Consider the following 14,314-nt stretch of genomic DNA (forward strand, 5'->3'; position numbering starts at 1 on the left):
CACACCCGCGGCCCCCCCCCCCCCCAGCCCCAGGCCCCTTCAGTCTGACAGTGACTCTGAGGCTGAGCTGACTGAGGGGGGGCATGGTCATGCACGGTGAGCTCACTGAGTGAGCTCACCGTGCATGACCATGCCCCCCCTCAGTCTGACTCTGAGGAGCTCACCGTGCCCCTGCGGCCCCCCTGTGTGTGAATAAGCTTTAACTTACCTTCCACTCCATTCTTCTTCACTCGGTAGTCACTGGCTGTGACACTGCTGCTGCCAGTCTGCCGTGCTTTCCAGAGTCTCCCACTGGACCCAGGGCTTTCCACAGACAGACCACACTCCAGACTTCTGCTACTGACAGACTGCACCGCACGTGCAGTCACAAGACAATTGATAAATGTGCGTGCGCAGCGTGCAGCCAGTCAGGAGGGAGCAGATATCAGTGCGCACCAAAATGCAAAGTTCCAGCCGGGGCAGGCAGCGTACACCGCTCTGATCAAAGAAAGTGACAATTGGCTGCCCTAGTGCCCCCTGGGCCCCTGGTCATTATGAAAATGTGAATCGAACATGTCATAATAAGTTTTTTTTTTGGGAAAAAAATAAAATAAATAATAATAAAAAAACACCACCTGTCTTGTTGGGCCCCCCTGTTTGGGAGAACTGCTTGGCCCGGTCGCAATGGCGACCTTCACATCACCATTAGTTACGCCCCTGGTTGCATGCCAGCCCCAGTCAGATTCAGACGAGTTCTGAATCTGATTGGCTGAGAGTCAGACTAGTAGTGAGAGGCGGCCAGGACGGAGGCTAGCCTCCTGTGGAAGCGTATGGGGCACATTGGAGAGCACTGCATTAGCACCTTTTCTCCTCTGGTGGCAGTCTCTCAGCGTCCCATACACTTCCACAGTAGTCAATGCATTCATATTGCGCAATGCAAGGACAGCCGGCTGTCCTTGTCTTGCGCAATATGAATGTATTGATGTATAAACAAACAGTGAGTCAGTTTTAATAACATTTACACACAGAATCATGATTTTGGTGGAGGGGTGGGGGGGTAGGGGGGGTCACCTTATTTTATAAAAAAAAAAATATGAAAAAAAAAAATAATAATTTTTTTATTTTTTAATTTTAAATAAATGCTGCCTGTAATTACATAGATTGGCCAGGGTAGGCGCTGCCTCACCTGCCTCCTGTGACTGCACGTCACTGCACTGATGCAATTTTACCGAAAGAACCAGCCGATTATGCTTGGTGAATCTAAAATTCTCCTTTTTCAGGATTTTTCTGCTGAGACAACATCTAAGAGAAGGGCGTTAGCCCCTATTTGCACCAAATTAATCCAACAGGGCTGCCAAGCCACCATTATCTACCCTGCAAAACTGAAAATCACAGAAGGAGAGAATGCTTATATTTTAAACACTTTACAAGAGGCAGAACAATATTTGAAAGATGCTAATATTCCAGGCACACAGACGTCAGGCCGAAAATAGGTCACTATCATTCTCCCCTCTTTTTCTTAACTCTTAACATCTTTTTTTTTTTTTTTTTTTTTTATCCCTCTCTTCTCTCCCCCCCCCTACCCAATTATTACATCTAAATATTTGGCTTAATTCCAGATGGCAAATTTTAAATTGATCTCTTGGAATGTGGGAGGGATCACCACCCCCATTAAAAGGAAAACTATCCTTACGCATCTGAGGAAACTCGGAGCTGACATAGCATTTCTACAAGAAACGCATTTGACATCGGAGGAATCTTTAAAGCTCAGATCTTCCTGGGTGAAAGAAATTTTTTTCTCCCCGGGAGATGGAAGAAGGAGAGGGGTAGCCATCCTGGTAGGGAAAAAAATCAATTTAGAGGCCATTTATAGCGAAGCAGATCAGGAGGGCAGATCTGTGATATTAAAAGCAAAAATTGGCAAGACAATCTTTACCCTCTGTAATATATACGCCCCCAATAAACTGGATCCAGAGTTCTGGTCCAGGAGCCAGGCCAAAATCCTCTCCGTTCACGAAGGTCATCTGGTCCTCGGTGGCGACTTTAATATGGCCCCACACTGCCCGCTCGACAGACTTAGAAACTCTACTAAAGCGCCTAAACAAAAAAGGGATAACCTAGAAGCCAAGCTAATAAAAACAATTATGCAGAACCTAGCAGTAAAAGACGTCTGGAGGCTCCAGAACCCTGACGTTAGGGATTTCACCTGCCTATCTAAGGCCCACAAGACATTGTCCAGAATTGACCTATTTTTAATTAATGATAGATTAACCATGTCAGAGGTAAGGGCAAGTATACTACCTGTCTTTCTTTCTGACCATGGTCCTATTTTAGTGGAATTCCAGCTTAACCATCTTAAAAACAGGCCAACACGCTTTATCTTTCCGTCCTATCTTGCGACTGACTTAAAATTTAAAAATTGGCTAAAAATCAAATTTTCTGACTATCTTCAACATAATCAGGCCTATATAGATTCTCCCCTGGTATTTTGGGAAGCTGCGAAGGCAGTCCTCAGGGGCGAAATTATAGCCTATAGTGCTACAAGAGCCAGGAAAATAAGACTAAGAGAGAAAGAAATCACCAACTCAGTAACAAACTCTTATAACTCCTTTTTGATGGAAAAATCAGCTATAAACTGGGCAAAATATATAAGGGCCAAAAACGCCAGAGATACATTTGCGGTCTTTCAGGAAACACAGAGGGAGTTAAGACTCCAAGCTAGAATCTACAGATTCGGTAACAAATCTGGCAAACTACTGGCGAACTTGGTTAGGAGGGAGAAAAAGTCAACTCTCATTGAGAGCATCCAGCACGAGGGCATTCTCCTTGACAAGCCTGATGATATTGCAGAGGCATTTTTTAGATACTATCATGACCTCTACTCCCATAGGAGCTCGAACCATACCCAAGCATCACAATTTTGGAGCGAAATCTCCTGCCCTAAAATATCAGCTGAAATGGCCGATACTCTTAACGCCCCAATCACCGAAGCAGAAATAATAAAAACTATATCAGGCCTCGCTACAAATAAGACACCAGGACCAGATGGCCTTCCGAACGAGTTCTACAAAATCATGAGCTCTGAGATTACTCCCTACCTTAACAATTTATATAACAACATGTATGTCACAGGTAACTCAGTAGCTACTTCTTTCTCTGCCTCCAATACCATTTTAATCTTGAAGGGTGGGAAAGATCCCTCCCTTAAGGAATCATATAGACCCATAGCTCTCTTAAACGGAGACTACAAAATTTTCTGCTCTGTCATTGCCGGGCGCCTTCAGGCACCACTAGCTAATATCATCCATCCAGATCAGGCCGGATTTCTTTATAACCGAAACTCCTCAGCAAAAATCAGAGAGGCCATAGTCATTACAGATTATTTTAGGACCATGGGGACGTCGGAGGGTGGGGGCGATCGAGATGCACCAGACCTGGCTATTGTCTCGATAGATGCAGAAAAAGCATTCGACTCAATCCACTTTGATCATCTTTTTACCTCACTGGCTAAGTTTGGCTTCAGGGGCAACTTTCTTAACTTTATTATGAATCTGTATAAAGAACCATACACTAGTCTGATTATCAATCATACTTCATCACCACAGATAACCCTTGGAAGGGGAACCCGTCAGGGGTGCCCTCTGTCCCCCCTACTCTTCGACGTCTCAATCGAACCCTTGGCAATTATGGTCAGACAACAATTAGTAGGAATTAAACTGGGCAATCAGGTCACAAAAATCGCTCTCTATGCTGACGACCTACTATTATACTTATCAGATACTAAAACTAGCATTCCCAAATTATTAGATATCACTGCTAGATTTGGCTCCTTCTCGGGCTATAAGATCAACAAAGCAAAATCAGAATTGTTATGGCTCAGACAAAATAACAATTCCCTCCTGGACATCCCCTTTACCGTGGCAAGAGAATCTCTTAAATATTTAGGTATCTTCATTCCTTCTTCGCCCAGGGAACTGTACGAGCTTAATTTCACTCCAATTTTAGTAAGTATCAAGGAGAAACTCAAAAATTGGCAATCACTTCCACCACTGCGAATAATCCATTGGAGGAAAATATCAGCAACCCCTACCTGCCGCTAGCTTTACTTCACTGTCCACCTAAAGAACTTCCGGGCGAAATCAAAAAACTTAAATCTTTCTCTAATCCATTAAAGGCCTGGTGGAAAGTGGGTAATTTACTATCTTTAAATTGCAAAGTCTCTCAGTATCTTCCACTGCAGGGGAACCCTAAATTCCCCGCAGGCTTAAACTCTGTCACATTTAAGAAGTGGCACAATGCAGGCTTGAGTAGGTTGATTCAACTCTGGAACCCAGAGAGAAAGTGTGTCAAATCTTTTGATGAACTAAAAACAGAGTTCCAAATTAACAATAAGAAATTCTTTGCATACTTGCAAAGCAGACACCTTCTTCTCGAGCTAACGAATGAGATCGGTTGGAACTGGACCTTGGGCAAACTGGAAAACTGGGTTACTTTGTTGAAAAGTGGTGTCAGGTCCATCTCTCTGTGCTACCAGCTAATTAAATCTAGCAAGAGTGAATCGGAGCTAAGGAAAATCACCTCTCTCTGGAATAATTTGCTACCACAATCTAATATTGACATAAAAACTGTTCAATCCTCAATCTCTAAAGTGGCTCAGGCTACCCTCTCAGCCACTTGGCGAGAGATGCATGTTAAATTATTACATAACTCATACTTTAGAATTATAACTCACATGATAAATTCATACTTCTCTCTATTTTGGCGACCAGATATCTTATCCTCAAAAAATGGAAAATGAGAGCAACGCCAACTATCTCGGAGATCAAGAACTGTCTGAAAAAACAATGTCTATTAGAACAAAGAGACACTAATCTAGATAAAGACGAAGATGTCAGACAATTCTTTGGTAAATGGTCACCTTTCATAAAGTCAATGCCTGAGGCTGAGATGGATGATTTAATATTCCCATTTAGAAACTCAGAACTGGTGCTTTTGGGCGCCTGGTAATGACTGATGGCACAAGGAAACTGCATCTGAACTCTTTTAGGGTCTCTCCATTAGGCCCTCTGTCCTCCGAACCATGGCCCCCAGCGGGGGGGGGGGGGGGAGGAGGTCCCCTTGTCCCCTTCCCTGTACTCACCCCGTCCCCCTTCCTTTCTTCCTGTTTTCACCTCTTTTTATTTTCATTTAATTATTCAATCATTTTTTTTAATTTTATTTATTTTTTTTTTTTTTCTTCTTTCTTTTTTTTGCGGGGGGGGGGCTGAGGCTGTTTAATTAAAGGTAAAATCTAAGCAGAACAACTAAATTATTCATTGACTGATGAAAGTATAAAAAGTTATTGAATTGTTTAAAGGTTTTAATTTTGAGATTTTTTTGTTATTTTTGCTTTTGTGAATTATTGCTGGTATGTAAATAAAATTATAAAAAAGAAAATTCAGCAATATAAACTAGACATTTAAGTCCATAATGGATAAATACTGAACCTGGCAGATCTAGGGCATAGTTCATGCTAATATGATTTGGGAACTATTGATTGGTAATTTAGCTATGATTAAGTTAGTCATATTGTCAAGACTATTAAGTTATGATTTAAGTTATGTTGATATCTATTATGGGCCTTGCATGGCGCAAATAAAATGTTGGAATTTACTCTGCTGAATAATAAAAATATATATAAAAAAAAAAAAAATTGCGGCTCTATCTGAATCATGAAGGGAAAATATTGGGTTTCAATTCCCTTTACATACATTTATACACCGGCAGAAAGTGCACTTCCACTAATTATGTTTGTCATCATTTTCAGTATTACTGTATTTTGTATTTTTGTTTGTTTGTTTAGACAAAGGGTCCTGCAGTTTAAAGTATCTCTTCCAGTTACCAACAGGGAACGTTAAACTGAATTTTGGTCTTTCATTTCCTATTTACTCCTGTTATCAAATTTGCTTCATTCTCTTGCAATCCTTTTCCAAAGGAGCAGCAATGCCCTGCTGTAAGCTACTTGAACACATCAGCTGAGCCAATGACAAGAGGCATACATGTTCAGTTACCAATCAGCAGCGAGCAGTGATCCTACTTAGATGAAGAGAATGATGGAAATTAAATAATAGAAGTAATTTGACAATTGTTTGAAACTTTATGCCCTATCTGAATCAGCTGTCCAATGCACCTCTGGCTATCTCCCTGCTATAGCACATTTTTTCTAAAATAAAAACAGCCAATCAAAGGCTATACCATTTGAGTCCTTAGTGTGCTAGGAATAAGCTCCTGGCTGCACATTGCCTTGGGGGAAGATAACGCTTTACTTTGCAATATTTAACAGTACTTCAGTGGACGCTCTAGTAGCTATACGCTCACTTTCATTGGTTAGCTGTATCCGCCTCAGTTTTCAAATGCATTACTCTCATGTCCCTTTAAGAGCTTTAGACTGAATTTATTATAAATCCTTTTGTTTGGTTATTTTTTACATCTAACTTTTTGGGTCTAATTTGGTAAAATACAGAGAATATTTGAATAAACATCATAATGAGATGCTGCATAACTAAAAATCATACATACCGAACTTCCGAATAATTTGGAGACAAGAGAGGTCCAAATCGTGAAGCGTTGCAACAGTTATTGCCAATGAAGTTGCCTTTCACAGTGACCTGAAGGACAGAATAAAAGACGTGTAACCTCACAAAATCTGTGCCCCGAAAACAGCAAATAAAAAGACATTAAAGATGCAGTAAACAGCTTGTAATTACAAGACATTTCTGTTGTATTGGTAATATAGTATCGCTTTGTTCACTTTCTGTAACTGAAATTGTTACTAATGTCTATTAATATCAATTAAGGTCTACTATAGCGGTGGATCTAATAATTAACTTTTTAAAAGAGTTGTTTTGTTAACTGCCTTTAAAGTCGTTGTAAAGTTTAATGAATTACTGCCAAGTATCTAAAAATAATCTTAAAAATAGGGGCACATTAATTCATTAAACTTTACAAAGACGTTTCTTTTTAAAAATATTTACCATTACGTTATACATATGAAGAGAGAAGCGCTCTACCATGAACGAACAACAGCTCATTAGCTATTTCTATGGCGATTTACCACCCGGAAGCAGCCTCTTTTAGACCAGTGTGCTTTTCAAAGAGGAAAACTTTCCTGAAGTATATCAGTCTGATCCTGCCAAGTAAGGTCAGTCCAGCCCCGAAATACCAGGCAATTCTCCTCTGAACAAGGAACATAACAACCCCAGACGATCATTTCGGGCTCCTATGGGCCTCGTCAGTGAGGTGCAGCCACATTCCTCTAAGCACACTGGGCAAGGAGTCCACGTCTGGTTTCCCCCATCACCCATAGGGAGACTTCCCCAGGGTCATTTTAATTTGCATACGAGAGAGAAGCGCTCTACCAGGAACAAACAACAGCTCATCAGCTAGTTCTATGGCGATTTACCACCCGGAAGCAGCCTCTTTTACACCACTGTGCTTTTCACAGAGGAAAACTTTCCTGAAGTATATCAGTCTGATCCCGCTTCTCTCTTCGTATGCAAATTAAAATGACCCTGGGGAAGTCTCCCTATGGGTGATGGGGGAAACCAGACGTGGACTCCTTGCCCAGTGTGCTTAGAGGAATGTGGCTGCACCTCACTGACGAGGCCCATAGGAGCCCAAAACGATCGTCTGGGGTTGTCATGTTCCTTGTTCAGAGGAGAATTGCCTGGTATTTTGGGGCTGGACTGACCTTAATTGGCGGGATCAGACTGATATACTTCAGGAAAGTTTTCTTCTGTGAAAAGCACACTGGTCTAAAAGAGGCTGCTTCCGGGTGGTAAATCGCCATAGAACTAGCTGATGAGCTATTGTTCGTTCCTGGTAGAGCGCTTCTCTCTTCGTATACCGTTACGTTATGGTAAACATACTGCCGTTCCTCCGCCTGCATTTCCTACTGTATTGAGTATATTGATGACAAATCTGTCTTCCTCCAATCGTTGCATGCTCCACGACTGGAGGAAGACGGATTCGTTATTGATCTACAAAATACAGTAGGAGATGCAGGTGGAGGTACGGCGATATGTTTACCACAACGCAATGGTAAATATTTTTAAAAAGAAAAGTCTTTGTAAAGTTTAATGTATTAAAGTGCCTCTGTTTTTAAGATTATTTTTAGATACTTTGTAGTAATTCATTAAACTTTACAATCACTTTAACAACATAGTAAAAGAAACGATTTACTTATGCAAGTGTGAGCAAACGTCAACATTACATTATATCTATCGCCCACAAAAAAATAAATTCCATTTAATTAAAACCATATTGCCTGGGAGAGTCTGGAGCTGATAAAGCCGTAAGTCGCAGGAGCGAGCTGCTTGTGGGCAGTGGAAAGCACTGGGGTTACCTGAGACTTTGGCATTTTCAAACTGCAAAGGGCAAATGTGCTCACAGTTGTAAAAGGTAATCGTTTAGTTTCATGGTGTTAAGTTATATGCAAATAATGTAACCCTTTAAATTCCGTTATCAGACCCATCAGTGTATTTCACTTTCATTAATATGATTTGCACAGTCAGATTATGATGGCGGAACATGTCATTCTCATTCTTCATAAGAGGAACCTTATGGCACTCTGGTTACAAGGAGCTCAGTTTGTGGCTGTTTTACTGCCAAGAATCTAACTCCAATAAACGAGGGCACTCCCACCCTTTTGCCCCCTGTAAGGGACCCCAGTATTGTTCTTCTACAACTTGCAGATCAGTTTTCACACTGATAATGTATTAAAAGGATAGAAATGTCAAAATTTAAATTGTGTAAATATATTTCAGATTTAAATAGAAGCATTTGTGCAATAGACTTCGATTAGCAAAAATGCTTCTAGGAAAAGTTATTACTGGTTTTCAGCGGCATACGCACATATGCTGTGAGGGCCCGTGCACCAGTATTCAAGCTCAGAGAGCTAGCTGTGGTATGTACTGTGCCTGTGAAGACTTAATTTGTATTTGTGTCATGTAAGCCACTGCTTATTCTCTGAGATGTAGTGTTTGAATGCTGTTGTACGGGACACTAACAGCATATGTGCGTATGCCGCGGAAAAACAGTAATAAGTTTTACTAGAAGCATTTTGGTTAATGGAAGAATATTACAAAAATACATCTATTTAAAATTAAAATGCACCCATGCACATTTCATATTTGACCTTTCTATCCCTTTTATTTTATTTGTGGAATATTGGGGATACCTCTTTTGCAGATCCTGAGGGGTGTAGACTGACAGTCTTGAATTGTCCCTGTGTTGGACTATCACACGGCTCTCCCACCAGGTAAACTACTTGCACTGAGCAGGCGTCCTTATGTCTGGCCAACAACGCATAGATGTCCTGCAGCACGTTGCCTGGGAGAGAGTCTATAGCTAAGTACACGGTCTGGCAGCCTGTATCCTCAAACGCTGCCGAGAGAGCAAGGACGGGACTGATACCAGGTTCACATGGCAGATTTCGGACCCATGAGACAGCTTCACAAGCAGTCTCAGGGTTACAGATTACAGCTCGGTCACACCACTTGGTTATCTAAGGGTTAAAGGAAAAGGAAAACACAATGTATAAAATTCTGATGCATGAACAGTAACTATCTGCTTGAGCTTTTCATTCATAAAAACTGCTGAAAAATGAAAGTTTATGTTGCTCACTGCATATAAACAGACTAAACCAATAATTAGTTATAATCTGTTCTTTTTATTAAAAGTACTTTAAATTCAAAATGTAACCCCCAAAATGTTTAATTAAGCAAAATAAAATAATATTGCACTATACACTCATTATTTATTTTGCCGGATTTTACTGTAAAATACCTCTAAAAATTGTGCTTGTTACACTCCCTTCAGAAAGACTGAGATTCTCCATCATATAAAAAGGGGTATTAAACGGAAAATCTTATTTACCATATACAGATTATGAGTTGCGCGATAATTGTAGCACACAAGTGATATTGTTTTTTTTCCTGCTTTTTGCGTGCGACGGAAATAGCACGCATATTACGAGTTGAAAATAAACGTGCTCGCTCAAGCCCAATCAAGATTTACACGTGTCGGGTTGGCACAACTTCAGATATATAGGTATAGATATATACTTTACATTAACAGTATCCGATATACATAGATATATATATTTAATAATAAAAAGTAAATTATTTTCTATGTTAAGAAAATAGGAATGTAAAAGATGCGCAACGCGCATCAGGGTTCGCAGTTTAGGTGCAATCGGGTTAGCGCACATGAAGAATTGCTATCTTTAATACCAGTTAAAGAAACATTAAATATAAACTATTAAAAATATTAATAAAAATTATTAAAAATAGTTACTTCCTGCTAATGCTCACTGGCTGATTGTTACTTCCTGCTAATGCTCACTGGCTGATATTTACTTCCCGCTAATGGTCACTGGCTGATAGTTACTTCCCGCTAATGGTCACTGGCTGATAGTTACTTCCAACTAATGGTCACTGGCTGAGAGTTACTTCCAACTAATGGTCACTGGCTGATAGTAACTTCCCGCTAATGGTCACTGGCTGATAGTTATGTCCCGCTAATGCTCACTGGCTGATAGTTACTTCCCGCTAAGGCTCACTGGCTGCTAGATACTTCCCACTAATGCTCACTGGCTGATAGTTACTTCCCGCTAATGGTCACTGGCTGATAGTTACTTCCTGCTAATGGTCACTGGCTGATAGTTACTTCCAACTAATGGTCACTGGCTGATAGTTACTTCCAACTAATGGTCACTGGCTGATAGTTACTTCCAACTAATGGTCACTGGCTGATAGTTACTTCCCGCTAATGGTCACTGGCTGATAGTTACTTCCAACTAATGGTCACTGGCTGAGAGTTACTTCTAACTAATGGTCACTGGCTGATAGTTACTTCCAGCTAATGGTCACTGGCTGATAGTTACTTCCTGCTAATGGTCACTGGCTGATAGTTACTTCCTGCTAATGCTCACTGACTGATAGTTACTTCCTGCTAATGCTCACTGGCTGATTGTTACTTCCTGCTAATGGTCACTGGCTGATAGTTACTTTCCACTAATGGTCACTGGCTGATAGATACTGCCTGCCAATGCTCACTGACTGATAGTTACTTCCTGCTAATGCTCACTGGCTGATAGTTACTTCCCGCTAATGCTCACTGGCTGATTGTTACTTCCCACTAATGCTCACTGGCTGATAATTACTTCCCACTAATGCTCACTGGCTGATAGTTACTTCCTGCTACTGCTCTCTGGCTGATAGTTACTTTCTGCTATTGCTGACTGGATGATAGTTACTTCCTACTACTAGTCACTGGCTGATAGTTACTTTCCGCTAATTTTAGAAAAACTGTATCAATCCGAGGATTGATGTATTGTACACCTGAGTAACACTCATCCCCTAATCAAAGGTGGCTAGGATGGGCAAGAACAGGGTATCCTAGGAGAGGAAGTGCCGAGAAATTATATTAAAATATAACCTTTATTGGGTATTGTGTTAAAAAAGAAAAACAATAGAAAACCACACACACACAGAGATTAAAATCACAGAGTTAGGTCTGGATATTCACAGAATGTGAACAGTGGTTATATATCGTATTAGGTCAAGTAAACTTTAGTAAGAGTGATACTTCCAGGGGAGCTCAAAAAAGTTTTTTTATTTCTAACAATCATAAATTCTTAGGGATTAAAGGATGTGTGTTGGGCTCAACAGTTATGTCTTGTTGATCTTAGGTTTTGTGTAACACTGCAATATTGCTGTATAGTGACTTTAGTTATTACTCTATATTCAGGGGTAGTCGTTTGAGTTATATGCTTTTCACTTATAAAGACCAGCGATAAACTTGAGTAACACTAGACTGTATCTTATAGTATCTGGAGTAGCTGGCTGATCAATAATAACTGATGAGCTGCTCTTTGTGAATGATAGTAATTTGAAATATTATTGTGCCAAAAGGTTGCACTGAGATAAATATGATTGTTACATTCACAAATTGCTTTACTCAAGTTCACTCTATAGTACAATGTTGTTGTATCAACTGAATGGATTCAGTTGTAATACGTTGTATGTGATAGTTAAGAAATGTATAATAAATATGTTCTTATATTACTGAATAAAGAATTTTAATATAACTGATTATCCCTTTTATTTCTTGTATGATATGATCAGTGAATTCTTAAACTGAATTAAGAACATATAATTAACGGGTAGCAGTTATAGTAATATAATGAGATTTTTTCTGTTAGCACTTCAATGTTATAGCTAATAACAAGTGAGGCTTGTATACTTGAATTCAAAATTGTATCAATACATTCAAAGAGTCCGCGAGCAGCATATATAGCTGGCCACCAGCCTGGCTTACTATAGTAACACTATAGATATAAAGTTGTGATCTATTATTCACATATAATTATGATGGTATAACGGAATTTACCACTGGCAATACAGCTAGAATGCTGTCAGTAATAAAAACTTATATACGCAGTTCGTCATAGTATGAGAAAATGTTTTGATGTTCCGTAGCAGTCTGATATATCTGATTGCCAGACAACACCACAAAGGTTACACGCTGGGACTAAGGGCGCTGTGTATAGATTTCAGTGCCCCATGCTGGTCATATAGTTTAAGTTCACTATCAGCGTTAGTACAAGGTAAGTCTATGCTGCTGGAGTTTATTTTCCCTTTAAAACCTGCCAGTATTGTTGCGGTCACCAGTTAAAGGTACATAAGAGCTGCTCAAATTCCCATTTACAAATAAGTTTACTAGAAATTGTTGTCAACCACTTTATAATGGAACGTTAAGACCAAAAACTCTGCATATTAAAAAATGCTGAAAGCATTTATAACAAACGATTCCCTAACATGTTTCGCCACTAACGTGGCTTTTTCAAAGGGAGGTTACTTTCCGCTAATGCTCACTGACAGATAGTTACTTCCAGCTAATGCTCACTGGCTTATAGATACTTACTGCTAATGCTCACTGGCTGATAGTTACTTTCCGCTAATGCTCACTGACTTATAGTTACTTCCAGCTAATGCTCACTGGCTTATAGATACTTACTGCTAATGCTCACTGGCTGATAGTTACTTCCCACTAATGCTCACTGGCTTATAGTTACTTCCCCCTAATGCTCACTGACTGATAGTTACTTCCTGCTAATGCTCACTGGCTGATAGTTACTTCCCGCTAATGCTCACTGGCTTATAGTTACTTCCTGCTAATGCTCACTGGCTGATAATTACTGCCTGCTAATGCTCACTGACAAATAGTTACTTCCAGCTAATGCTCACTGGCTTATAGTTACTTCCCGCTAATGCTCACTGACTGATAGTTACTTCCTGCTAATGCTCACTGGCTGATAGTTACTTCCCACTAATGCTCACTGGCTTATAGTTACTTCCCCCTAATGCTCACTGACTGATAGTTACTTCCTGCTAATGCTCACTGGCTGATAGTTACTTCCCACTAATGCTCACTGGCTTATAGTTACGTCCCCCTAATGCTCACTGACTGATAGTTACTTCCTGCTAATGCTCACTGGCTGATAGTTACTTCCCGCTAATGCTCACTGGCTGATAGTTACTTCCCGCTAATGCTCACTGGCTTATAGTTACTTCCCGCTAATGCTCACTGGCTGATAGTTACTTCCCACTAATGCTCACTGGCTGATAGTTACTTCCCACTAATGCTCACTGACTGATAGTTACTTCCCCCTAATGCTCACTGACTGATAGTTACTTCCTGCTAATGCTCACTGGCTTATAGTTACTTCCCCCTAATGCTCACTGGCTTATAGTTACTTCCCCCTAATGCTCACTGACAGATAGTTACTTCATGCTAATGCTCCCTGGCTGATAGTTACTTCCCGCTAATGCTCACTGGCTGATAGTTACTTCCTGCTAATGCTCCCTGGCTGATAGTTACTTCCCGCTAATGCTCACTGGCTTATAGTTACTTCCCCCTAATGCTCACTGGCTTATAGTTACTTCCCCCTAATGCTCACTGACTGATAGTTACTTCCTGCTAATGCTCCCTGGCTGATAGTTACTTCCCGCTAATGCTCACTGGCTGATAGTTACTTCTCACTAATGCTCACTGGCTTATAGTTACTTCCCCCTAATGCTCACTGACTGATAGTTACTTCCTGCTAATGCTCACTGGCTTATAGTTACTTCCCCCTAATGCTCACTGACTGATAGTTACTTCCTGCTAATGCTCACTGGCTGATAATTACTGCCCGCTAATGCTCACTGGCAGATAGTTTCTTCCTGCTAATGCTCACTGGCATATAGTTACTTCCCGCTAATGCTCACTGGCTGATAGTTACTTCCTGCTA

At 40.4% G+C, this 14,314-nt stretch overlaps 1 protein-coding gene across 1 annotated transcript in view; it reads right to left on the reverse strand.

Moving 5' to 3' along the window:
• Positions 1-6,527: 6,527 nt before the first annotated feature.
• LOC128664904 (uncharacterized) overlaps positions 6,528-14,314 on the reverse strand; it is a 34,308-nt gene continuing 26,521 nt past the window's right edge. Inside the window, exons 2-3 of the mRNA XM_053719696.1 lie at positions 9,197-9,523; positions 6,528-6,626 (exon numbers count right to left, since the gene is read on the reverse strand). Coding sequence (XP_053575671.1) covers positions 6,528-6,626; positions 9,197-9,523 — 426 coding nt within the window. The remainder of the gene's footprint in view (positions 6,627-9,196; positions 9,524-14,314) is intronic.

Source organism: Bombina bombina, chromosome 6, assembly GCF_027579735.1.
Source record: "Bombina bombina isolate aBomBom1 chromosome 6, aBomBom1.pri, whole genome shotgun sequence".
Classification (NCBI taxonomy): Eukaryota; Metazoa; Chordata; class Amphibia; order Anura; family Bombinatoridae; genus Bombina; species Bombina bombina.